At 32.0% G+C, this 25,825-nt stretch overlaps 2 protein-coding genes across 4 annotated transcripts in view; one reads left to right on the plus strand and one right to left on the minus strand.

Annotated features, from left to right (window-relative positions):
* Syn (synapsin) overlaps positions 1-25,825 on the plus strand; it is a gene marked incomplete at its 5' end in the record, with an annotated part of 58,650 nt that overhangs the window by 12,716 nt on the left and 20,109 nt on the right. The window lies entirely within an intron of this gene.
* Timp (Tissue inhibitor of metalloproteases) overlaps positions 1-25,825 on the minus strand; it is a 39,260-nt gene that overhangs the window by 6,947 nt on the left and 6,488 nt on the right. Inside the window, exon 2 of one of the 3 annotated variants that reach the window (XM_085195473.1) lies at positions 2,427-2,514. The exons of the other annotated variants lie outside the window; for them this stretch is intronic. Coding sequence (XP_085051599.1) covers positions 2,427-2,447 — 21 coding nt within the window. The 5' untranslated portion in view covers positions 2,448-2,514. The remainder of the gene's footprint in view (positions 1-2,426; positions 2,515-25,825) is intronic. 3 annotated transcript variants of the gene reach the window in all.

Raw genomic sequence — 25,825 nt, forward strand, 5'->3', positions numbered from 1 at the left:
ATCGTGTAGTTCCTAATACATCGAGTGCATCGGCACAATAAGGTAACGACGCATTCATTGCCAAAAATAATTTGTCAATGGAGATGATGTCTGGTCGTCTGGATGCTTTTTTAGCGGGAGCAACTGGTTCTGAGTGCTTCTAATTACAATGCGGCTTGCAGCTGGGCCGCACGACTCTTAACCTGCTCGTGTCCTTAAATAACATATGTCCGAAATAAGCGATGCTATAATAATTTGGACTTATAATGAAACCAATTTGGAAACTAATTTGGTTGATTGTTTTGCTTCGTTAAAGTATTTTTTTTCTCTTTACAAAATGTCATTGTTGTGGTCAACTTGGGCCCTTTAATATTGTTATTCGTGATTATATATTTTTTGTATAGTATTATATTTTTGTTTTATATCAAAATGTATATTAATAGATTATATACTTGAACAATTAGCGATTAGTAAACATTTAAATAATAATGAGTTAATATTTAAAAGAAATATGGCAAATATAAAACATGATTAAAAATCGTTTTAGTTCATGGAGTACCTAAGTACATTAAAGTCTAAATATCTTTAACTTTTACCTAAAACCAGTTAAATGAAATATTTTTAAAAATTCTTTCGAATAAAAAAGGCAACACGACAAAAGAATTCTCAAAAGAGCCAGTGAATAAATAAACGCCATATTTTCGTGAGGGTTGGCCTAATCCGATTTGCTTACATTATCGCACGTTTTTGTGTTGATATCAAAATATTATTATTTGTATACAATTTTTGAGCTGAAGAATGAAATAATTCGAATGACTAATGCGTTTTCTTATTGCAATATCATTATTTTTTTGTGATTTAAGCCAACAAATGTCAATATTGAAAGAGTTAAATTTTTATATAAAATTTAACTCTTTCAATATTGACTAGACTTTCTCCCGTAGAATTTCTAATAGCCGTGTTATTTTCATATACAATTACAGTATTAGAGAACAATAAGCAAGCTATTAACTTCGGAAAGCGTGTAGGTGTGCTTGTTGTGCCTTGTACACTTAAAGATACAATACAACACGCACAGCCACAAAGGGATTTAAAACACGTTAAAGTAACACGTTAAGTTCCTTTTGAAAAAGGTTTTGTGGTTCGAAAGTTTAAATTATATAAATAACTTTATGATATGTAGATATTTATTTTAATTTACATTTTCATTTCTTCGATATGGTTTCGAAGTAAACTGCGGCGTTGAATTCCGCTATTCAGCACGCAAAGAGCCTTCAGAACGGCGGAAAGAAGGGAACTGAGTGTTTTAACACTAGATTCCCTCTACCTACCCTACTTTGTGCGATAGCAGAAAGTTTTTAACTTTATGAAAAATAAAGCTTAGTCTATAATCAATTTTAATGTACATAATATTGTAAAAATTATTTAATATACAAAACACGAATATGGGTTATATGCATTACGTCAGGCATTTATAATCTGTGCTAACAAAATATAATTGTTACTTTCCAATTAATATTTATTAAGGTTAAGCTTAAGTGTCGTTGTCATTATTTTTATGTCACGTTTAATATTTAAAAGCAATCAACGAGTACTGAGAGTACTGAGACGGTTTTATCAAGAAATTATACTGACAGGACGCTGACACTTCGCGTTGAAATATTCTCAGTTCATAATTAGTGCGTTTATTGAATTATATAAGTTGTTTTGAAAAGTTATTTATTTTTTTTTCTTTCATTAAACTTTTTATGTTGATATGATATTTGATACACATCATAGATGCCATCATACTGTCGCTTGTACTTTAAAAATATCACTACATTCAGAATAGTAGGTATATGTATTTATATGAGGACCACAGGGGATGGTTTCAAGTTGCAAAGATTATTTATATAATTTTTAATTTTAATTTCTCTACCCGCAATTTAAATAATTATTATTTATTTGTTAATTAGATGATATACATAAGCATTGGAAAAAATACTATAACGACACGCATATTCAACAAAGTCATTTTAAAGGCATGTTAATTACTATTAATAAAACAAAAGGGGACAAAACGCATATTCTGTGGTCAGTTCAAGGTAAACGATTTTCCGAATTGCGGTTACAGAAGAGCCCATTGAACAATATTTATGCTTAATAAGCTATGTGAATGGGACTGATAAATAATATTTATTTAATTAACCGCATAGCTAGCATGAATAAGTGTTATTTTTATTTAATGACCCAGTTCACTTTAATAAATGTTAATAAAATTTATGAGAATACGCCTTTATAATCAACATTAATATTAAAACAATTCCATTATAATACATTAGTGTAATAAAAACGCATATATAATCTTTATCCGAGTTTTATATAAATATTTTAAATCATAGAAACTTTATAATATAGAATTTTAAATAGGAAATAAATTTGCAACCCAATTAAATAAATTTACTAACGCCAACAATCTTTGGAGGCATCACAGCTGTCTGAGTGCGCGACGTGCGGCATAAATCTCTGTTGGATTCGTGTCACATCAATCATTACCTTGAACAAATCAATCAATTTGTTGAGAACTTATTTGAATCTATTAATCGGATAAGCCAACCGCAACGTGTGTTGGTGACAGTATCGGCGTTCATTTTATTAATTAGTACCTACTTTAATTTCAAGTTTTCAAGCAATGTTTGCAAAAAAATTTACAGAACTCGTAATTTAACTGTTAAATTAAAAATTAACTCAAGTATATTCTACGTTGTAAATATGTGTGATTTCGATGATACGGGCGTAATAACATAAATTACATATTTTTGAAACTATGAACTTCGAATTTTACTTATTTTCTTTGCATTTTTTATAATTTTGATGTGTAGGCTATCCATTTATCATAAGAGGGTAGGCATAGTCAAATTTAGAATGAAGAATCGTTCTGTTTTCTTTTATTGATTATTGCTATTGTAACATAACACTCATATGAGTATGACCCAGTTATATTATACAATCTGAAATTATAAATAATTAACTATGTAATTTCTAAAAATTACGTTAATATTTGTAAAATATTAATACAATTAAGTTTATTATTAACGTATAAACGAAAACGTACTAATGTACGCATGTTTGGAACTGTAATACTGTGTATATTGTAACAAAAACCTTATTGTCATAAGCTCAATAGATTAGAATAGAAATACTCAATAGAATGGTCATAAGCTGAATAGATTCATTTTTGTTTTTTTTTATCATATTTATAATTATATAGCATAGATGATATTTGCGTTTGTTAAGCACTGAGAGAATAATAAAAAGAAAAGAGTGTTTCCATACACGGCGCTGACAGGTGTGGCGCCGACGGCTTACTCTTGTTTTATTTATTTTTAATGCGCATTAAAGTACGTTATTGTAGGTATTCTTCTTTAAATTACAAATTAAGTATTACATCCCTAAGATAACAGGAGTTAAATAAAAGTGACAGCTGTTTTTTTATAGTCTCCGTGGTTTTTTGGTATTTTTTAAATATTATGTTCCTAATAAAATTAAATATAATCAGTTTAATCAGTTGATTCAAAATAATAGATTAAATAATTGTTGATAATTTCTGATAGTTGATATAATTTTTGAGTTTGAGATAAATTAATATTAATTTCTGGATAGGTAAGAATACATAAAAACACAGTGAAGTTTTCGTATAAATTTTACGTATAGCACATGCTATTAACAAAGGAAAAACAAATATTGCAATCTCATATGTTACTTGTAGTTAGTTATGTTTGGGTAAAATATCTACGTGTGTCTGAGAATGTTGGAGCCATGAAAGTTTACAAAAGTACATAAATTTGTCCGTTTGTGTAATGTTTAGTCAAAGCATGAGAAATATTATGAGTGTGCTTGGGGATCGGCCAACTCACGTACGTACTTACGATGTTTGGGTCTTCAAAATTCTTCGTACGTAATAGCTTCACAAACTTTTTGTATTCCATTTGTTATTAGGTAAACGAAATATCTATAACTTAACCATCTTTTTGTAATATATTACAATTTTTTTTTAAAATATTAAAAATTTCAAAATTGAACAATTAACCTCTTAACAAAATTGTAGTTTAAATTAAACGTCTACACATTGCAGTGTTATTACTGGAATGTGTATATGTAAATGTATTTCCTTCAATATATTTCGGTTATTTTTACCTCCATTTAACCACAGCGCGTTCTTTAACCAATTACCGGGAAACGCGAGCATATAAACAACCTGTTAGTTAAAAAACAATTTCATGAATCATGGCGGCCCCTCTATTCTTTAAGAGGCAGTGAACTGTTGACCCCATAGTGTTACAGCAGACTAAGCAAGGGAACATGGCCGCCCACTTGTGTACACTTTCCTTAAAAGATAAAGCAATAATCATTTATTTTATATATAAATGTACCTACAATATAACGTTTATGTCGGTATACCTGAGTGGTACATGCAGATATATAGATATAGGATTAGTAACCAACCTAGATGATAATACCATTCGTAATTAATATTATGTATAGCAAAAATTAAAGTAACGTGAATAAAAAAATATTATAATTAAGCAGTTTGAGGTAATTAAATATACAATTAAATATAATCAATAAACATTTTTTATTTATTTATTTTTTAATGATAATGTCTTTACTTTGACCAGAAATCAAATAGAAAGAAATCAAATCTCGCCATACAGAACAATAGAAGAAACGAATAGTACTTTATTTCAAAATTCTGAATGCCTGATGCGTAAAAATAAAAATGATGATAATTAAATACAAAACTATATATTTAAAAAAAATACCAACATCTGTATTAATATTAATAGTTAAATTTAACTTAACTTAGTAAAATCCGAAAACAAGGTCTTAAAAACAGTCAATTACACATACTTTATATAGGATAAGTATGGACAATAAGGTATGAGTCAATATGATTTAACTAATCTTGTTGCTTAGCATGCGTATAGTGTATCATATTTCTATATTTATATACTTATATCTTATATAAAAATGGCAATACAAATATAAAGTGCGCCTCACGATGTAAATTCGACGGCGAAAGCGGTTGGATTAGCTGTGGCGCCTGCACAGTGCACCGGGCGTTAACTTTCGCGTGCATACTCTCCCATGGCGTTGATATTCCGATTATGATACCTACGTTATATGTGGTATGATTTCACCTATAAAATTGTTGTCGTCTATACAAAGTTGTTAGTTATTGAATAATTTTCCTACTAATTATTTTCAAGCCATAGGCATACCATACATATACCATAGGCACTGTCAAAAGACAGTGCCTATGGTAACTCTGGCCACAGGTACACTAGGATACATAGAAACTATTAACGTGATGTAATACAGACTTTTTTGAGGAAGGTACTTCCTTGTAAGGAAGAAGCAAAGCAAATATACAATTCAAAAAGAAATTTCCAATTCTAACCAGTATTGCTTGCCACGTACAATCGAACAAACTCTTCAGCTTTATAATTTTAGTATAGGTAGATATATTTATGAATGTCCAATATTAATACTTTTTAGTTAGGTATATAATTAAGACGTTAATAATAAAACTATCAAATTGATAATATGTGCCGTTATTATTATCATTTGCGATAGTATATCATTATACTCCTACACTAAATAATTAATACTGTATCAGTCTATTATATCTATTAAGTATAAATTGCTCATTAAGCTCCCTTGCTCCGGTTTTTTAAAAGTACCACGAGATGTAAAGATTAAAATTGCCGTGTTTTTCAAAATTCAAAAAATATAAATTCCCACTTCTTTCTTCTGGCCTGGTGTTTCCAGGTCCATAACATGGGTACCTTCAAAAAGCGCGTCTATCTCCACCTTAAAGGCTGACAACGCACATGCTCCCCTGGTGTTGCACTGGGTCGCGGTAATCACTTACCATCAGGTGACCCGTACGCTCGTTTGCCTTGTCTTTTCCATAAAAATAAAGATTTATGGGTCACATCCTCAGGTATATCCTAATACGGCGCCACATATTTGTCATAAGGCAATAATATACTTATTTATAAACATTACACCACAAACCGTTCGATAATTTCGTAGAAATTTCCTTTATCGCCGCAGCCATATCGCCGCGTCATATGAATGGATCGTGATTCACTGCTTATATTTTTAGTGTATTGCGGTATTCGTATAATTTACTACGGAATACGACGATTCCCACGCCAGTTACATGTTTAATCAATATGGAAATAGATTAAGAATGTGTGTTTAGATTTCAGAACTTGAAAATAATGACTTCATATTTGCATGTACTGATTGATATTTATAATTGAATAACTTTAAATATAATTAAGTATACTTACGAAAGTTTATAAGGGAATTAAAAATTGTTAGTACTTTATAAAGGTTTATATGATATTAAAGCCTAATTTATGACATAAAAACAAAAAAATAAAAAATTGTTTTAATATTTTTTTATTAAAAAGCTAGTTGAACGGGATTTTTATTTGTATAGCTAGTTCAATAACGTTGCTACCATACCAACCTCGTAAGTAGATACAGCTATTACAAAAATGTGGATTTAAACAATAGCGCATTATATACTTATTTTTTATCGTCTGGGAATCCCAGCTTATCCTGAAATACTTGTACCAAATAAAAATAAAATCGTGCCCTATCTCGTCCGAGTACCCTCTATCTGTTGGGAGTATCCTTCGGTTTTCAATCTTTTATTCATGGGGTCGCGCTCTCACTTGTTCTCGTATTGTCTACGTGTCTGCAATTATGAAATTTATGCTTTAAACCTTCAGGCAGAACGCATTAAAGGAGTATGCCTGTATGCCTGAGTCATCGTTGTGCTTAAATAACCAAGGTTGTCCACTTGTTCAGCGAACTGATGCTGATTTATCGGACTCCTATCAATTTTGATCGATATGTCTGGTGGGAGCTCCAAGTTGCAAAAAATTACAATAGCGTTAATTAACTGTGAAGTAGCCAACGTCAATACTAGTCCCAATATGTCGCCTCATTTTTAACTATCAATGATTGTGGTATATACAAGCAATTGTTTGCGTACATAAATAACTAAAATATACATTTTTTCTAGCTTCCAGCTATATCTTGCTTAACTGTAATGGCTTATAAAGCTGTATGCCTTTTATAGCAGGATAACAATAGAAGATTATTTTAAAATGCAATTTTTTTAAACATTTACAAAGTTGTGTTCCAAAGCGATTTCCTATAAAAATTTCAGTCGTAAATGTCGCATACATAATATAAGTTCGTGGTTTGCTTTTTGCCCATAAATCAAACATTTAACAAGCCAACATGCTGTCAAGTCAATAAACTGCTATTGAATGTACGCTTAGATGTGAATATTCCTTGACAAATAGACTATCTACCGAATGCATCTACAGAACGTATCCGCATTCATCAACGAATAGCCCAAGATCCCAGGGGCCCCAGACCTACGTTATTTTAGCAAAGCTGAAATATTGAGAATTGTCAGTCTAATATGTAGTTAAGACAGTCGGTGTGCCTACTTATTAACTTGAAATTAGACTAAGAATTCAAGTTAGTGAGTACGCATACCGTGTTAACTATAAATTAGACTGCTAATCCTCTAAAGTTCAGCTTTGTTAAGTGAAATGGGCTTGGAGGCCCTAGGATCTCAGTCTAGAATCGAAAATATTCCTTTTGAAGTCCGATAAGAGTTGTGAACTAGACGATAGTTGACAATTCGTCACATAAATGTAGCTCAATTATATTCGTGAAAGGATTTATGTCTCTCGGACCAGACTGACGCTTTAATAAAACACGTGGACAACCAGAAGGTTGTCCGATGAATGCTTTCGCATTTTAATGCATTGATAAGGAAAGCTTACGAAATTTTATAATTAATAAAGTCACATAAGTTGCCAAAGAAATTCTCGATAAAAGTGCATTTTTATTTTCGTATAATTAAACATTCAAATTTACATAATGTAGGTATATTGCTTTTAGCATTTTGAATATAACTTGTGATTACGATTTTGTTAAAAAATTATGAGTATTATTAAGTTAATTAATTATTGATATTACCTAATAAATGAAACGGTAATTTCACATAGCTATTTACAATGTATGTACATGCAAACACTTGTATCTTACTAAATTAGTTTTTTTTATATAAGTAGATACATGAGTGCAGTATCATTGCTAAGAAACCAGAATATCCGAAACTACTTTATAAGACATGTTGATGTGTCCTTGTCAGGTGAAGTGATCTTACTACTCTACTAATAGCATATTAATTTTGTTACTCAATAATATTAAATATTTTTTTAGATTCACGCTCTATCCCGCATGAAGAAGGGTAGGCAGAAGGCTCCTAGTGTTAAGACACTCCGTTCCTCTCTTTCTGCCGAATTCTGAAGGCATTGTGTTTTGAATGGCGGAACTCAACGCCGCGCTTTGCCTCAACAACAAAGCGTCACACGCTTGGAAATAATAATACTTAATTCAAATTCAATTTCAAAATATTCTTTATTCAAATAAACTTATAATAAGCACTTTTGAATAATAAATCAAATTATTAATTCGAAATAAATATCATATTAATAAGAAGCAAGGATGTTGGCAATAAAAAGTAAGTGTGAACGGGCGACTTCAACAAATTATCATTGGTCGGCAACAAATTGAATTAGAAGTAGTCCCAGCTACTTTGAGCACAACCGATAACATCACTTGTTTATGTAATAGCATTTAAACATTATTTATGAAGAATATTACTATGTTATTATACAAAAATATGCTTTGGCTTGCAAAAAATAATTAATTTGAATTTAATATTTTGTTAATGAATTGGCAATTTGTTTAATCATACTATCTTATTAATTCACTTTCACAAAAAAAATACTGAACGGATTTGGATAAAACTTTTCAGTAATATAGCTTATACATCAAAATAACACATAGCCTACAATTTATGTAAATATTTGGCATATTTTTTTTATAATATAATAATAAGTTTAAACATTTTAACGAAGCTGCGATTAGGTAAGTAAAATTATTACCTGCAAACGCAACTACATGCATATTATCATGTTATTATTAATGTATATATTTATATTAACTTCAATTGAAATGATTACACTAACAAAACTGAACATAGATAGATATATGTATATATTTGCAATAAAATTCGTATTAAAATCGAGAAATGCATACGTAATATCTAAATTAAGACCAATGACTTCGAAATACGTTCGCATAAACTGGACTTTACGACCGGTGGAGTCTTTAAAACGAAGTTTAGGTTATGAAAGAATACTTGAAACAATCTGAAATGCGTTCGCACATACTCGTAAAACCAGGTGGGCCTGGAAATAAAAACAGAAGTCGACCTTCTCGTTTATTTATATTATTTTATGTCAGGAAAAAAACGAACACTACGAAAGAGACGCGACCTCACCTGCTCGGGACGTCGACGTTAAACGTAATACCTTTTGTTGAAAAGACCGCCTCTGTAAAATACTTATGGTGCCTTTATGGACATTCTGGCTTAATGACGTCTGCAAATGTGATGGTTACCTTGTTTATTACCTGTCACTAAATGTAAATTTCATTATCGATGACTTTACTTTAAATATTTTTGTAATAAGCAGAGAAAAATAAGTTCCTTATGGAAATATATTTGGCATTATAATTTTATATTTTTTCTGACTACCTCGCTAGAGATACACTGTGAAGGTAAAATAGGTTATCCATACCTATATTATAAATTCGAAAGTAACTCTGTCTGTCTGTCTTTTACGCAATCAGGGCCAAACCGCTAATTTAATTGTGATAAAATACTCATATAAAGATACTTGAGGGTCTCGAGATGAACATAGGATACTTTTTTTTCTCATATTTGGAACATTTTCGATATATATCAATATATTAAAATACTTATTAATTTGACATGCAATTTATCCCGCCATGTTTATAACAACCGCCGTTGCTAAGCAACGATTTGCAAAGTTTGTTGGTAGAACACGTCACCCAAAATGAGCTTGTTTAACGCATCTCTATTGAAAACTGAAAATAATTTCATAAATATATTTAACAAATATTCGTATAGTTCAAGCGGGCGTAGCCGCGTCCGGGTCCACTAGTAATACTATATGTAGGTACATTGTTTATGACTCAATTGTTTTTCCGCTTTCCCAAGTGTCATCTATGGCAAGTGTATTAGCATAGTTTCACAAATTTGCAACGCTTCTGTCGAAGGTGGTAGGGCGCCATTTCAACACATACTATTAGTCACTTGCTAATGAGGCAAACGCGGATCCGTCAGTGGGTCCAGTCCCTTTTAGCGTTTGACAGGTTGTAATAAAATAAATATTAAGATATATTGGTTATATTGTTTAAAAATATATTTATTTTTAATTTATTTCGATAAACAGTTTTATCATATTGAAATATCAATGATGCTCCTATATATAAAAAAGTATTGTTGTAAGTGTAGAGTATGTTCTAAATGATTTTAAAAATAGGTTAATTAATTCTTAGCTGTATACACTAGATTTAAGTTTTTAAAATTATTATGAATTAGATAATGCAAGCGAAGAAAATATGTAAATTAGAAAGAAAATATAATAAATATTTAAAATTCTTCAAATATACATTAATTAAAAATTTGTTAAGCCAAAATTTTTACTTTAAAACGATTCGCACATGTCCGAGTAGGTACGGCGCGCTTAATGACTCCTCCCGAGACGGTTATTAATTTTAAACCAAGTCAAAATCTTGAAATATTATTACTTAAATAAACGTTCTAAATCTTGCGTAACTATCGCACGTGTGGCGTAGGAAATTTCTTTTCTCCTTGAAACAACTAAGGTGATTCACAGAACTCTTTTACTGTTTTAATGAACATAAATTTTATCGCTCCTATAAATTATTTTTGCAATTTGTATGATTGCAAATTTCGCAATAATAAAATTTGTTTACGTTACACATAGCAGCTCACATTATGAGAATCTAATTCAAACAGTGCGTTTTCTCTAGGTCGTAATGGACTCGACCTCGACCCAATTCGTCGGTAGACACCTTATTTAAATATTGAGAGCGCTCAATTATTTGAATTTATAACAATAATTGATGTGAAAATAATGTTGATATTAATGAAATTTATAAAAATAAGGGCTTCCGATATTAATGAACGTTCATGATATAATAATAGTAATTTAAATACATACTTATTTCAGTGAAATACTAGATAAAATATTATTTAATTATTTAAATCAAAAAAATAATAATATTTGGGTTTCATTTCCTACAAATAAAACTAATAGTACATACACAGTTATGTCTATAAAAAGTATGAATATTTATTTGTATACATTTTCTTTTCCATATAATGCTAATGTGGAATGTAATATGCGCTGATTAGCGTGACTAGTTGACACCTGGCTAATGTACTGTAATCTGTCAAGGCTCAGTCGCCGTTGATGAGGGCTCGGGCTTAATGTACTGTATTTGATTGTCATGCGTAATTAGAGCCACACTGATATAAAAAGAACATGGCAGGATGGATCTCAGTCTCACAGAGAATTAAAATTATTAGTGTAATATTGGTTATTGTAAGATAACAATTTACATTTATAATTGAGGCTAGTCGTGGCGCAAAGGCAATGTGATTGTGAACGCGACAGGTTGTTGGTTCGATTTCCAGTTGAAGAAATGAAATATTTAATATTTCCTTTTTCGCGGCGTTGAGTCACGCAAGGCCTCCAAGCAAGAACGCTTGCGTTCTTTTATTATGCGGATAATGGGGAACGGAATGCATTCATTCTAGGTTCCCTTTACCTACCCAGCTGTGTGCAGGATATAACGTGACGCTAAAAAGGGATCATTTAGAGCTTATATAATAGTTTAGTCATATCAAAAACATAATCATTTAGAGCTTAGATAATTTTAAAATCCTGTACGGACATTGTATATATCGTTAATCACGGAATTGAGTTCATTTCATTAAAGCTGTGCATCATAAATCTGTTTAATGTTTCAGCTGGTATTTTGTATGGGACTTGATGGTAGCGCTCAAATGATTCATGTAACAAATTATTATACGGCTACTTCATTCTACAAATTAATCTAAGATTTCATTCTATGAACGGTGTTTTATAGTTTTCGGAATTTGTTTGTTACTCTGAGCTATTCATTGTTGGGTTTGACTCATACGTTGTCGCTTGCACTATCGCTATACACTTAATGTGAAATGTAAACTTGCGAGAATTTTTCAAGCATAACGATAAAACAACGATAAACAAGTTTTCTTTCAAGAATATAATAATATTGTAGTTGAATTGTTTTACATGGAACTTAAATATTCAATAAAGTTCGTATTCGTTTATTTACATGCTCATTAGTCGTGCCTGCTCTTTATATTTCGCGTTTACGACATGGAATATGACATATCAATAATCCTTGATGCTACTCCAAAACTTTAATTAAAAACTTGTTTCAAAAGTAAATTGTTGATGGATAATTACGTTCATATAAAGGTTGAGGTAGTATAATATTGGCGTATATTAATAAATAATTATTCATTTGATGCGATGTAGTGACAGGTCGCTAACTGGTACATGTCGGATGCTGCACGTCACAAGAATTCGTGCCAACGTATTTGAAAATGGCAAAGATTTTAATCTAACATTACACAGAAACATCTCTAATGTTTCGTTTTGTAAAGCCGCATTTAGTTCCGCCACTCAACACGCAATGCCACTAGAATTCGGCGGAAAGCTGGGAACGGAGTGCCTTAACACTAGATCCCTCTGCCTACGCTGCAGTGAGCGGGATATAGCGTGAAGCTGATTTATAAAGTCAATAGGATTCAAATATAGCCATTCATTAAAAAGATGACTTCATTGCCGACTGCACCTAGCGCATTCGGCGTATACAACAACAAAGTACGTACATTATTTCGCGATTGATGACTCGATAGTGTATTTCAATTTATGGCGCCATTGAATTCTTAGAGCGGTTGATCATTACCCCAGTTTCTATACAACATTTTCCAAAGCAACAACTACATTTCGGTATAATTATTATTTAGGTACGTAAATGGAGAATAAAAGTGCCTTGACACTTCTTTTTCTCTACCTTACCTGTGTGGAAAAAATCGTAAGGTTTTTTTATTATAAAATATTGTTAATATTTAATTATATGATATATTACATAATTACGATATTTATAATATTCTTCATAATTATATTATATGTAGCATGAATAACACGATGATTGAGCGGCATCGATGGCGGCGTTTAGTAAACACGCAATGCCTTGAGAATTCTCAAAAAAAATCGGTGGAAAATATTTCTGCCTAACCCGCTATAGGTATGCGTGAAGCGTAAAACTAAAAGCAGAAAAGCTTTTTTAGCTAGTTCAAAAAGCATTTTTTTTTATTTTTGTAAAATTAAAAAGTTCTTCATTTTACATTTTATTTTTCTTGTAAAAGTAAAAAGTTCTTCATTCCACATTTAATTTTTCCTCGATACTAATAAAATATTATATCAAACGAGTCCTATGATAGATTAGCAATCTATCTATATAATCTATATAAAGTTATGCACGTCGGCTCTCTATCTAACATGCGTCTTGTACCTTGCACTAGCACGAGCCCGGCTAGCTGAGTACTTCTTATCGCGACTCGATTACAGCCAAGGTTAGCGAACAATAGAATTCGCTTAGATGTTAATATATTTAACATCATTCATAAGAAGACTGTACTGGTATGGCTCAATGCTTATTGCGTCCGTATACATAAATATTATGTATTTTAATTATTTATTATTTTGTATTGAATTGTAATTTTTTTTAATATAATTATTTATGTTATTTTTCATACAATATTATATTTATTAGCAGAGTAGGCAGAGATAACGGTAGTGTTAAGATACTCCGTTTCCCATTTCCCGCTGAATTCTGTTGAGGGCATTGCGTGTTATTTTTCTTATAATTTTAGAATTATTTTCGTTGAATGATATTGTTATTGTTTTTTTAATACAATAAAATCGAGGTCTAGCAACTATAAATCCTACCCATAAACACGCTGTGAGCGCGCTAATAATACATTTTGGCACGATTTTGTTATTGGGGAAGTGGTGCAAACAAGGACTTATTTTCAGATGCAAAATATATAAACATACAAATCTATTCACATGACTTGAAGATTGAAACGAAATTAAATTCACCTGTAAGTATAAAAATAAATCAGCTTCACACTGTATCCTGCACACAGCAGGGTAGGCAGAGGGAACCTAGTGTTAAGAGACTCCGTTCTCCACTTTCCGCCGAATTTTTCAAGGCATTGCGTGTTGAGTGACGGTACCAGAGCAAAGAAATGAATAAATAATAATTCAATCCCTCGAGTAGGGATCGAACCCACAACGGTCGCGTTACAATCACACACTTGTGCCCCTGGGGGTACGATGACCTCAACACCTATAAGTATAACATCCGGTATTTATATACCGAATTAATTTGTAGGTGTTGTGTTGGTGGCAATGCTCTACATTTCGTCTAATCAGTGCCATAAATTAAGCTAAACTATCTTAAAATTATGATTACAAATATTATTAAAGATACATAAATCTTCTCGATTGCATTAAGCAAGTTTAAAGACAACGTTAATCGTTTATATATATAAACTTTTATATATATATATATATATATATATATTTAATAAAAAAAAACAATGCTTCTAAAAACTGAAAAATATCTGAGAGAAAATTTTTATGAAGACACCTCACATCTCTACATTTTTGTGCTTATTTAAATTTATGTTAACAAGTTTCAAAATTTGCATCTGGCATCTGCACAAGTCAAACTTAAATCGGGCATTGCATAAAAACATGGATCGTCATTCTTGACTATAATTATCAAAATAAAATATTGTTGCCTTGCAATGATTACAAGCCATTTTTTTCAATATATAAAGCCTGATGCGTTTTGCCCAATCTATCAATCTATCAACTACCTAGTAAGTATTTAATCTCTGCCGGTCTCTACTGCAGGCTATGGGATACCCCTTATGCAGCAGAGTAGGCAGAGAGACCCTAGAGTTAAGACACTCTGCTTCTCATTATCCGCCGAATTCTGGAGGCATTGACTATTAAATGGCGAAATTCAAGGCCGCATTTTGCCTCGACACAGCAGCGAAATGAAAATATTAATTTTATTTATTTCTTCGAGTGGGAATCGAACCCACACCCACCTGTTCTCTAAACAGAATTTGTCGCGTTTTCATTCGTAAGAGGAAATTGCGTTGCAAGAATAGGAATAATCTTAATTCACCGGCGCACGTTAACATCATACAAAGTGACTATTAAAATACACATATTCATTGAAATATATGGGCCAAGTATGCAGCGATGGTGCGTATATAATATAAGCAATCTGACGCGTGTTCTAATTATAGTAGAGTAGTAATTCTGAGCGCGACATGCGATGCTCAATGAATGTAATTATTTCACGCATTACGTTCACTATATCTTTTTCCATATGTACGGACTAATAGAAATAAAACCGTCATGGTGCAAGGGTACAAAGGTGTGACTGTCGATTGCGACGATTGCGAGTTCTATCCGCACTCAAAGGAATGAATTATTGTTTGTTTATATTTTCATTCAACACGCAATGCCTCGAAAAATTAGCAGAAGGTGCAGAACGAAGTGTCTTAACACTATGTTCTCTGCTTACCCTGCTGTGTGCGGGGTACAGCGTGGAGCTGATTATTTTTTTTTATTTTTAATAAAAATATAAACATTCTTTCACGCTTAGGTCATAATCTCTCATCAAGTAACAAAATCTAAGTATTGTAGAGCACGCGATATATTTATCACCACTTAACAATAGGCACAAAATGACGTATGAAACCATAGTTGTAGACTTACTCGGCCTCTTCCACGATATTTTCTTTGCATTCATTAACCAGGTCATTTGAAGTCAGTTAAAATTAAATCACTAACTACTATTAGTTCATTCTCTTTTATGGAGAATTTAATTGTTGTTATTGCAAAACTTTTATATTCGTTCTATTGAAAGAGAAACGAAATGAAAATGATTTTAAAGTTGATTATTTTCTAAATTCCGTTTGTAAGTTCTTTTCACTAAATAAAAATTACTGATTGAGTACATATTACGGGTATTTCTTTTAACTTACGTTTGTACATTTATGAAGTAATAAGAAACGTACAAATTATTCAAATTAATTATAATTTCCTTATAAGTGGAGGAAAAAAATAATATTGTGTTAATTAGGAGCTTATACGTATAATTAAGATATAATTTGTAATATTACATCATTAAAAAGTAATGCTTGTTCTTAAAAACACTGGCAAGCTGGAAACATTTGTAGATGACATTATTTGTTTTCTAATATAGTTTTTATCCCGTATATTTACATAGAATACAAACTTGCATCTATTAAAATATTTTAGTGATTTTTTTTTCTCCTAAACTAAAATGAATACATATAATTTTGTAAACACATTATGTTATTTGAAAATTATTTAAATTATATACAACTACATATTATGTAAACAAAAATTATGTCACGCTATATTTATAGTCTGAAGCGAAGCGTAGGAATATAACTATAAATGGGTATTGTACATTTTGTATTTCATTTTAGACATATTTAATAAAATAAAATCCAGAAGGACGCACCCACATAATTCAAGCTATTTTATAATCATTGCACATCATGTTAAAATCATGAAAATAAAAGTTTTATATATTATTTTTATGAAAAAAAATATTAGTAGGTGATCATCTTGTGTATGTTGCAGATCTGACTGCAACGACATTGTCAATATTGCAACGACTTATTGATAACTCTCCAGCTTCCATTTGTTGATCAAAGGGCTTAATTGAAGCATTGCAGCTAACCCGTTTTTAGAAAGTTTTGGCTGAATGCCAACGGCCGTTGCTCCGTATCAAGCACTTACCCGGATTTTTGGTTCAGTGCTAAGGTCAAGGTTACTCAAGTGGACGATTACCGGCACTCTGCGTTATTGTACACTACATTTCTCTTGCTTCCTCTTATCTTACTTGTTTAACACTGACGTTTCTTTTTTTTTAATGAAGTTATTTATCTTATAATAATACAGTTATCTGTTAAATTCCATTGAAATTTTAATTTACACACAATCTAATGATAAGATAAGCAATTTGATAACAATTTCCACATAATATAGATTAAGCTGACTTAGATGAACACAAGCGTAGAAAATTTATCGATATTAAAAATTATAAAAAATGTATTTATATGCGTAAAACATTTAACAAGGTAGATTAATCCTTATACATTGAACATGTATTTTTAGCTCTTTTATTAACTATGTCATAAACGCTTAACAGAGACTAGGAAGCCCTATCCGTGGACTTCCTGAAAATGTGCCAGATAGCAATACAACGATCGTTCTGGCTGCAGCCCAGCGGTTTACGACGACACAACGATTAATACTGACCCTATAAAACCGTTGATTTATCATACTAAACTGCGTTCTACAACCAAAAATATTATTTAATAGTAGTGTGATTGTCTTAAATGTAAATACAAATTATATTTTAAGATATTCTTACGAGTGTAAATAATATTAATAGGATTTAAATAATAAGTCTTCAATCGTCGTTTAGTCCCATTAGGTAGGATAGTTAGGTATTTTAAATTTTAATTCCATTGCGATGATGCGATCTTTTGTGCAGCTATAATAATAATAACGGAATGTCTAACGTAATACATACAGCCTGTAAAAAATTGCAGGTAAACAAAGCTAAACTAAACTATGTTCACACAACCTTGGAAGCGAGTTGGCTCGTATTTTCCGCAGGATGTTTATTTTAGATATAATTTCAATAGAATGACGTTCATAAAGTGTGATTTTTTTCAATTCTTTAAGAAAAAACTAGAATTTTCTAAGAGTAACATTTTGTTATTCAACAAGTGCCGTTAATGATATAAAGCAGCTGCCAATAACTTAGCACCAGCACTGTTAACCTTGAACGTGGTAGCGCGAAACAAGTAGAGTAATGATCTTTAACTGGCTAGAAATTATTCTGAGGTTACATCATGAAACACGAATAAAATATCTACATTTTAAATCAACAGAAAGTTGTCTACAATTACCTGCCTTGTGATTCATGACATTTGCTCAGTTTGGCCAATTCGTTATACAGAACCGACCGACCTAAACATATTATTTATTGGCAGTCTGTCAACTTGCACCGTAGTTTATTATGTCTAGGTATAGAGGTACATAAGCTCACTGGTTATTATTATTAAATTTTATACTAGCGACCCAAACGCGGCTTCGACCTAACTTGTGGGTATAGAATATCCAAATTATACAAAATCTTCACATAAATTATTATTAATTTTTGATTGAAAGTGAAGCAAACATTCATACTCACAAATTTACACATTCATAATATTAGGATTAATATAAGGATTTTTGTATATTAGGTTCACGTTTTATGCCGCATTTATTAGCGTGGAACCTAACATTAATATACTCAGTTTCCACTTCTTTCAATCAGACGAATTACCGCTGCGTCACATCAGACTACATCTACTACGATACATTTATAGAGTACTACTTCTCTGCTTTCTTTCTTTTCTTTCTTTTTATAAATATTTTATCAATTGATATTGATTCTAATTCTTATTAATCGTAACACGTGTATCTATATGTACGTTCAATTCTTCGAAACTTTACAATAAAACTTAATGTAGTTTTCACTAAAGATTCAAAACGAAAAATGTACGATTAAAGCTTTAAGCGTAGTCCACGCGGGCGAAGCTGCGTGCGGAGCACTATATTACCACCAATTAGGTATTGTTATCGCCTCTGCAGTTAGGTTCGGTTAGGTGCGTTCAGACGAACCTTATTTAAAATTAAGAAAATATTAATCATCTGCTATTGTTATGTATTTTTACTAAATAGGTACATGACTGACGCTACTAACATTATTTTCGTTAGTTTGGTTGAATTGTTTTTCTAACACTCGTATAAATACGGCGGCTTAGTCATTTCGGAATGACTTCCATAATATAGGCACCGTGAAATATGAAAACTATAGGCTATTATTAGAAAAAAAATATGTGTACCAGGTTTACTGTCCTATATCTTATAAAACAAAGTCGCTTTTCGTGTCTGTCTGAACTTTCTAACTCTTCTTCTTCTAAACCACCCAACGGATTTTTATGCGGTTTTCACCATTAGGTCGAGTATTTCTCAGGGAAGGTTTATATATAGTTTATTATTTGTACATTCGTATGTAAATTAACATAAATACGATAAATGTGTCTAAAGTCCTACCCGTTGAGACACTCTCGCGCATGCGCTGCTTTAATGGTAAGTACTACATGAAAAAAATATACTGGAGTATTGTTCCTCTTAATAAGATCTACAAAAAAGTCCGCGAGAGCATATTTTTATCTTTTAAGGATAACGTGTACTGATCATATTTCTGTCTAAAAATAGTAATTTCAATATATTTTATATTGTGAGGGATATTTTTCCATAATGGTATTAATCCTTATCCTTTAAAATACTTTATTAATTTTCTACGTTAAACGAAGATAAAATTTGCTTTTTAAACTGTTTCGAAATTGCGAATAGTTTTAGAGAAAAACGCATTTAATTGTTGACACATCACGCCGTTGACTCATCAGCTGTGCCGACTCAAGTTTTACTTATCCCTTACTCTCAGCATATAAATAAGTATGTTAGTTATGTTGGCCATTTAATGTAGATAGATGAACTGTCTTTTACTGTTTTTTCATTTTAATAAGTACTTTAGAAGTTGTTGCAATACTAAAACATCCTTGCTGCGAAACGCGCCTCGCGACGTTTTACTTATTTATACAAGCGTGTCATGAGCAGTCATCGGTGGTTCAGTGGTAGAATGCTCGCCTGCCACGCGGGCGGCCCGGGTTCGATTCCCGGCCGATGCATTCTATTTAATTTTCCTCACAGGCAGCCACGTAGTGCCTACCCAACCGGTGTCGCTGTTTTAACAGCATTAACCATAAGCTCGAAAAAAAAACCCGCCTGCCTCTATAGCAGAGAAGATTTAGATTCGTTTCACATATTGGATAATTTCAGTTAAATGTATTATTTCAGCGCGATATTGGTTTCATATTTTTTGTATTAGTTATTAGTAGGTAGGTTTTTGTTTATAATTTCTTCCGTTTAAAAATAGTCATTTAAATATCTAAAAATAGTCATTTAAATATATTTTAATAAGTACTTGAAAAGATTAGTAGCACAGATTTAAAATTACAGTACTAAAAAATCCTTGCTGATTAACCGTTCGCCGCCCACCACGCGTCCGTCGTGCCCCGCAACATTTTGCTTATAATAGTGGATCCGCCGCACCCGCCTGGCTTCTTTCCCCCGGGCATGGAAGGAAGGCCTGCTCATTATGCTGCTGAGGGATACCGATCTATAATCCTTCTTAGTACGGTCGCCAAGCTGTTCGAGAAGTTACTCCTCTCACTTCTTCAGTCACACATCCACCCAAAAAGCGAGCAGATTGGCGAGGTATACCACTCTGGGTAAACTACGCAACAGTGATCAACCGAGAGAGAGTGTGAGTGTGCAATAGCAGTCTTCCTTGACGTAGCACGCGTATTCAACCGCGTCTGGCACCCGGGCTTACTTCATAAAGTGCTCAGAGCGGGCACCCCCCAGCACGTCGCGCATGTCTTTGCCGCTCTGCTTTGTAAGTGACAGGACATTTTGCGTGAGAGTTGAGAGTGCTAGCAGCGACCCGTTCGCTGCCGTTGTCCCAGTCAGAATTTTGTCACCTGCTCTCTACGCACTATACATTGATGACATCACAATGCCCTAGCGAGTATTACTCAACGAGGAATCCTGTAGGTCGTACGGAACCTCACCCTCCAGCGAGTGACGCAGGCACCATACTACGTGAACACCACGCGCCACTCACCGCAACCTAAAAATAGAAACCCTAGAGGTACACATTGGTCGCCTCGCGTCCAACGTATTCGGTTGCGCCGGTGTATCGGGTCACCTGCACCTAAGGAGCAGCACTCCGCATACCCGGCCGCCCGAGGTCAGACGTCTTCTTCCGAGGGACTTTCTATCCTCCTCCAAATCCGACTCATGGGCAGTCATCTTGGTCGTTTAATCTAGGCCTTCCTCAAGAAACCGAGTGTTCAATTTCAATCCCCTCCCCTTCCATGTGTCTGCTCTAAAGCAGGTTTTCGCCTGGGACCACGGTCGGACCAACGCTCTGATGTCGTTCTGAGCTACTACGGAGATGGCCGAGAGAATGCTTCAATTCTGCGCCTGGCAAAGTAAATTTAGAAGTGATTGGACGTATTTTGGAGTTATCCAATAATTATAATGTATTTCCACGCGACATAGTTGGTTACATCTTTCGTTTAAGTATTTTTGGGTAAGAGAATAGTAGGTAGTCTGTTGTTTATAATTTCTTTCGTTTAAGTTTTCTGTTATTTGTGTTATTTATTTGTGTTTATTTTATAACAATTGGAAAATCCTTATTGGCATTACGAAAATGCGGGTTGCATTAGGGTTTAATTAATTTTCACATTATCTTAAGTGTTTTGCAAACATACATTATATGAATAATTCAGTAGTTAAGGCGGGCGAAGCCGCAAGAGGGTCGCTAGTTGAATATAAAACAAACATATATTTTTTATTGTGTTGCACAAGGGTTTCTTTCAAAACCAGGTCATTTTATGATGTAATAACCCACTTAATCGGGAAATGACTGTAGTTATAAATAAAAGCAGGCATACTTGAATTGTAAGCAGATTAAAAGCAATTTGGAGAAAGAAGTCAATTGAAAAATACTTGAAAATATCAATTTTGCATATTTAACTTATACATATGTAATGATAGACACTGTAAACTATGTCTTAAAAATTATACTTCTATAAAAATTAATCGAGATTGCTAAATAATTACTAGATATTTTATATCCATACCTTAATTGTAAAGGGAAAAGATTTGCACCGAAAAAGGTAAAGCTACCTGTCACGCGAGTCGTTGGTTAAAGTCCATGCAAATTATAAAACGAACATAATGCGCGAATTAAAATGCAAGAGTTGTATTGCCCTGGATTCGTTGTGATTACAAAATAAAAGCGGATCTTGGAGAATAAAAGATTTTTTTTATTTAAACTATCTTGGTCTTTTTAAATATAAAATATACATATATATTAGCTTCACGCTGTATCCCGCATACAGCAGGGTAGGCAGAGGGAACCTACTGTTGGTATTTTTAATTACTGTAGAATGACAACCATATGTATGAAAATGTAAAGACAAGACAAGATGCGAATTTCAGAGTCACAATAAAAGATTGTTCGTTAATAACTAATAATTAACGAATAATCTTCTTTAATTTTGCAGATCATACTAAGAAAGAAATGAATAAAAGTTAAAAGTTAATGTCTTTTGTGGTCGCAAATTATGATTGAGTGTTATATTGTAATTAAACAGCAGGATGACGAAAAACCCACTATACGAGTACCTATACATGTTTTAAAAGAATACATTTTAATTTGCATAAGTAAGGAGTCATCACATGTGAAATTTGGCGTGATCTGGCATCGAAATACTCAAAATGCACTCAGTTTCATAATTTTGGGCATGATTCAGCTCTTGGATATACTTTAATAATTGCAAAACATTCAACGCTTCTCATAATGCCAACAACTTGGGTTTTCAATTTGTTAACCTTTTATTTTTAAATCTGTACAATAAGATGATTTTAAATAGATCATATAAATGTATTATGCTATTTACATATATATTATATTAAAATGCCTTAAGAATACAATATATATTGGATTACGTAAGGCATTATTAAAAGTACAACACTACTAAGATACTATATCATTAAAATTACATAGGCTATCATTATAATTAAACAGTGCACAGCACACAATATTTAAAATAATTTTAACCATTATTTTTCTTACATATATAACTTTAACTTACCATTTTAATTAATTAACCAAAGACATTTTTAAGGCTGTCTATTTAATAGGATCATTTTGATAAGATTTAAAATTCTTTGAAACCATGTAAAATTGAAAGAAGAAGGGCGGAATATTTTTTGCATCAGTACGTAAAAATAAGTAATTTTAATTATAACAAACAACTATACTTGCTAGTTCTCAAATATATACAACACTAGCGGACCCGGACGCGGCTTCGCTCGCTAGAACCATACGAATACTTATTAAATATATTTATGAAATTATTTTCAGTTTTCAATAGGATTTGAGTCTCAGCCTTCTCGCCTTAGCAGTTTATAAATACGGGCCTTAGATACAATACATAATTAATATTAATTGTACTTATAAACAACCAGCGGAAACGCGCAGCTTCGCCCGCTTATTTGCACCTTTAGGGGTGAATCCTAATAAACCATGAAACACGTGTTCAATTAAATATTTTTAAAAGTCTAAATTTCAAATCTTATAAAATTCGGTGGCGATATAAATTTTTTTCCATACAAACTTTCAACCCCTATTTTATCCCCTTAGGAGTCGAATATTACAAATTCCCGTCTTAGCGAGCACCTACGTCCTATAAGTAAGTCCTATGCAAAATTTGAGATTCCTAGCTCATGTAGCTTCTGAGATTTCGTGATGAGTGAGTGACCTTTCGATTTTATATATATAGATGTATTCCATTTTCGTCTCTTTACAATGGAACAGCATTTGGCTTTTAGGTCACATCGAAAAGAAAATTATATATAACATACAATTCTTAAAAATAAAATGGAACATTTAGTAAGAGCTAGTACTTTTATTTGCATAGCCTGTCAAGATGCTCTTGTATATAGTGAGCTTAAGTTAGGCATCTTGTATTACCGTTACCGACAAAGCGGCGCCAACGCCACAAAGTCTATGTCGCTAGTCCACGTGTACTCGCAGTACGAGCAGTTGAGCACTCATATTCCAGGTCGTAAGTGATATTTGATACCCACACCTGAATATTTCATAGCGTAAAACTCTACACGGTCAAAGGTTACGTACGGTCCGCCGCATATAACGCCTCCAGTTTATCGTTTACACTTATGTTGTTATGTTAAATAGAAATGTGTTTGTGTTTATTTTATCTGTGGTTATTTTTTTTTGTTTTCTTTTTTTTTTTAAATAATAAAGTTTTGTTAAATTCTTATTTTAAACGTCTATTTTATAGTCTAATTAGGTATATTACAGTTTTTTTATACTAACATTAATTCTAGTTTGATGTTTTTAGAGAAAAATAAAAAGTAGAGACATTAAGTAAAAATTATCTTATAAAAAAACAAGACAACATTTAACATGTCTTAATTATAAACCACTCGGATGTGTGCGCATACCGTTTGCTGGAAAATATGCTAATTACTATTTTATGACATACAATTGTGGACTTCATATAATTAATTGTTTTATCGCAAAACATATATGAAAAAAATGTTATATTTATTCTAATAATTTAATTTAATCGTCGTTTTCACGTCATTGGAGAAATAAAAATAACTAATTGATAATATGTAATTTTACAATCAAGAACTAGATTTTATTTTATAGTTTTTTCAAACACTAATCAACATTTGATTGATAACAAATTGAATTTAAATATTAAATAAATAAAGGCAAAAGGCAAAAAATCTAGTTAGAATGACATTTAATGTTGGCATTCTCGGTGATTGTTGGAGCGTTCATAGCAGTAATCAGAGACGGTAGCTGCGCTCGATGCAATCATGCGTTACATACCGTTGGAATCACTTACTTTTTCATTAAAAAGTAACTTATTTTTGAGAACAATTCATTCATTTAATTTGATTTAATATTTTTTAAATTAATATTTTGCAAATATATAGATTTGATTAGCTTAATCTGGGTATAAATATTATATATCGTGATATGTATTTGTAAGAGCATTTCGGAATAATGTTATTAAGGAACAATGAAGCCTAAATAGCGTGCGCCCCAATTCTCTATAAGGAATAAATGTAAATTTTGTAAATGTAAATGACATCTAAATGTTGTTAAAGCAATGTCTATATAGAATAAATAAAGTGGCCGTAGGTACATAGATTCATTATTACTACATTCGTATCGCTTTTTGATTCTTAGTTCGTCCGTTGTCGCAATGATTACTTTAGATTCTAATGTCATAAGTAATTATTTCTAATATTATGTACAGGAACCTCTAGTTTTTTTTTCTACTACTGCCTGCTAATCTCTGTAAGTTTTTTTTTTATATTATATGAATTATATTTTGTTTCTGAGCAAATTAATCAAAAAATATTTAGCAAATTCAACATATGTAGTGTTATTTTGTCACCTTAGTTGTATCGATGAACCCATTGTTTTCATTCCAGCGAAGTAATGCGAGTCGTGCACACTTGCGGCTTAAGTCTAAACCAGGCGATATCAAAGTACCTAGCTCGATATTTCCTCTCTCGTATCAAACAAACATGTAATATTAGCTAACACTCGGTTTCTGTAACGTACCTATATCAATTTCAACTTTAGTCTACGGTTATTTAATTTGCACAAATGCAAGGTAGCACTGTCTGTGCTTATATCAATCAACAACTTTAACATTGTTATTTCATAAGCTAATTAATGTTGACATTTCCTATATTTAATTTAAGCAACACGTGTTATGCAAGCCCACACATAGCATTAGAGAACCAAATGCAATTCTTAGTTGCATATATACTTATAATAAATATTTTATTTCAATATAATATTGGGTAACATTGTTATGTATAATTAAGATTGAATAATCTCTAGTCCAATAATTCTAAACATCCGGCACACATTCACAGGG

Source organism: Heliconius melpomene, chromosome 13 (genome assembly GCF_056956725.1).
Source record: "Heliconius melpomene rosina isolate 202511_hmr_F chromosome 13, ASM5695672v1, whole genome shotgun sequence".
NCBI lineage: Eukaryota > Metazoa > Arthropoda > Insecta > Lepidoptera > Nymphalidae > Heliconius > Heliconius melpomene.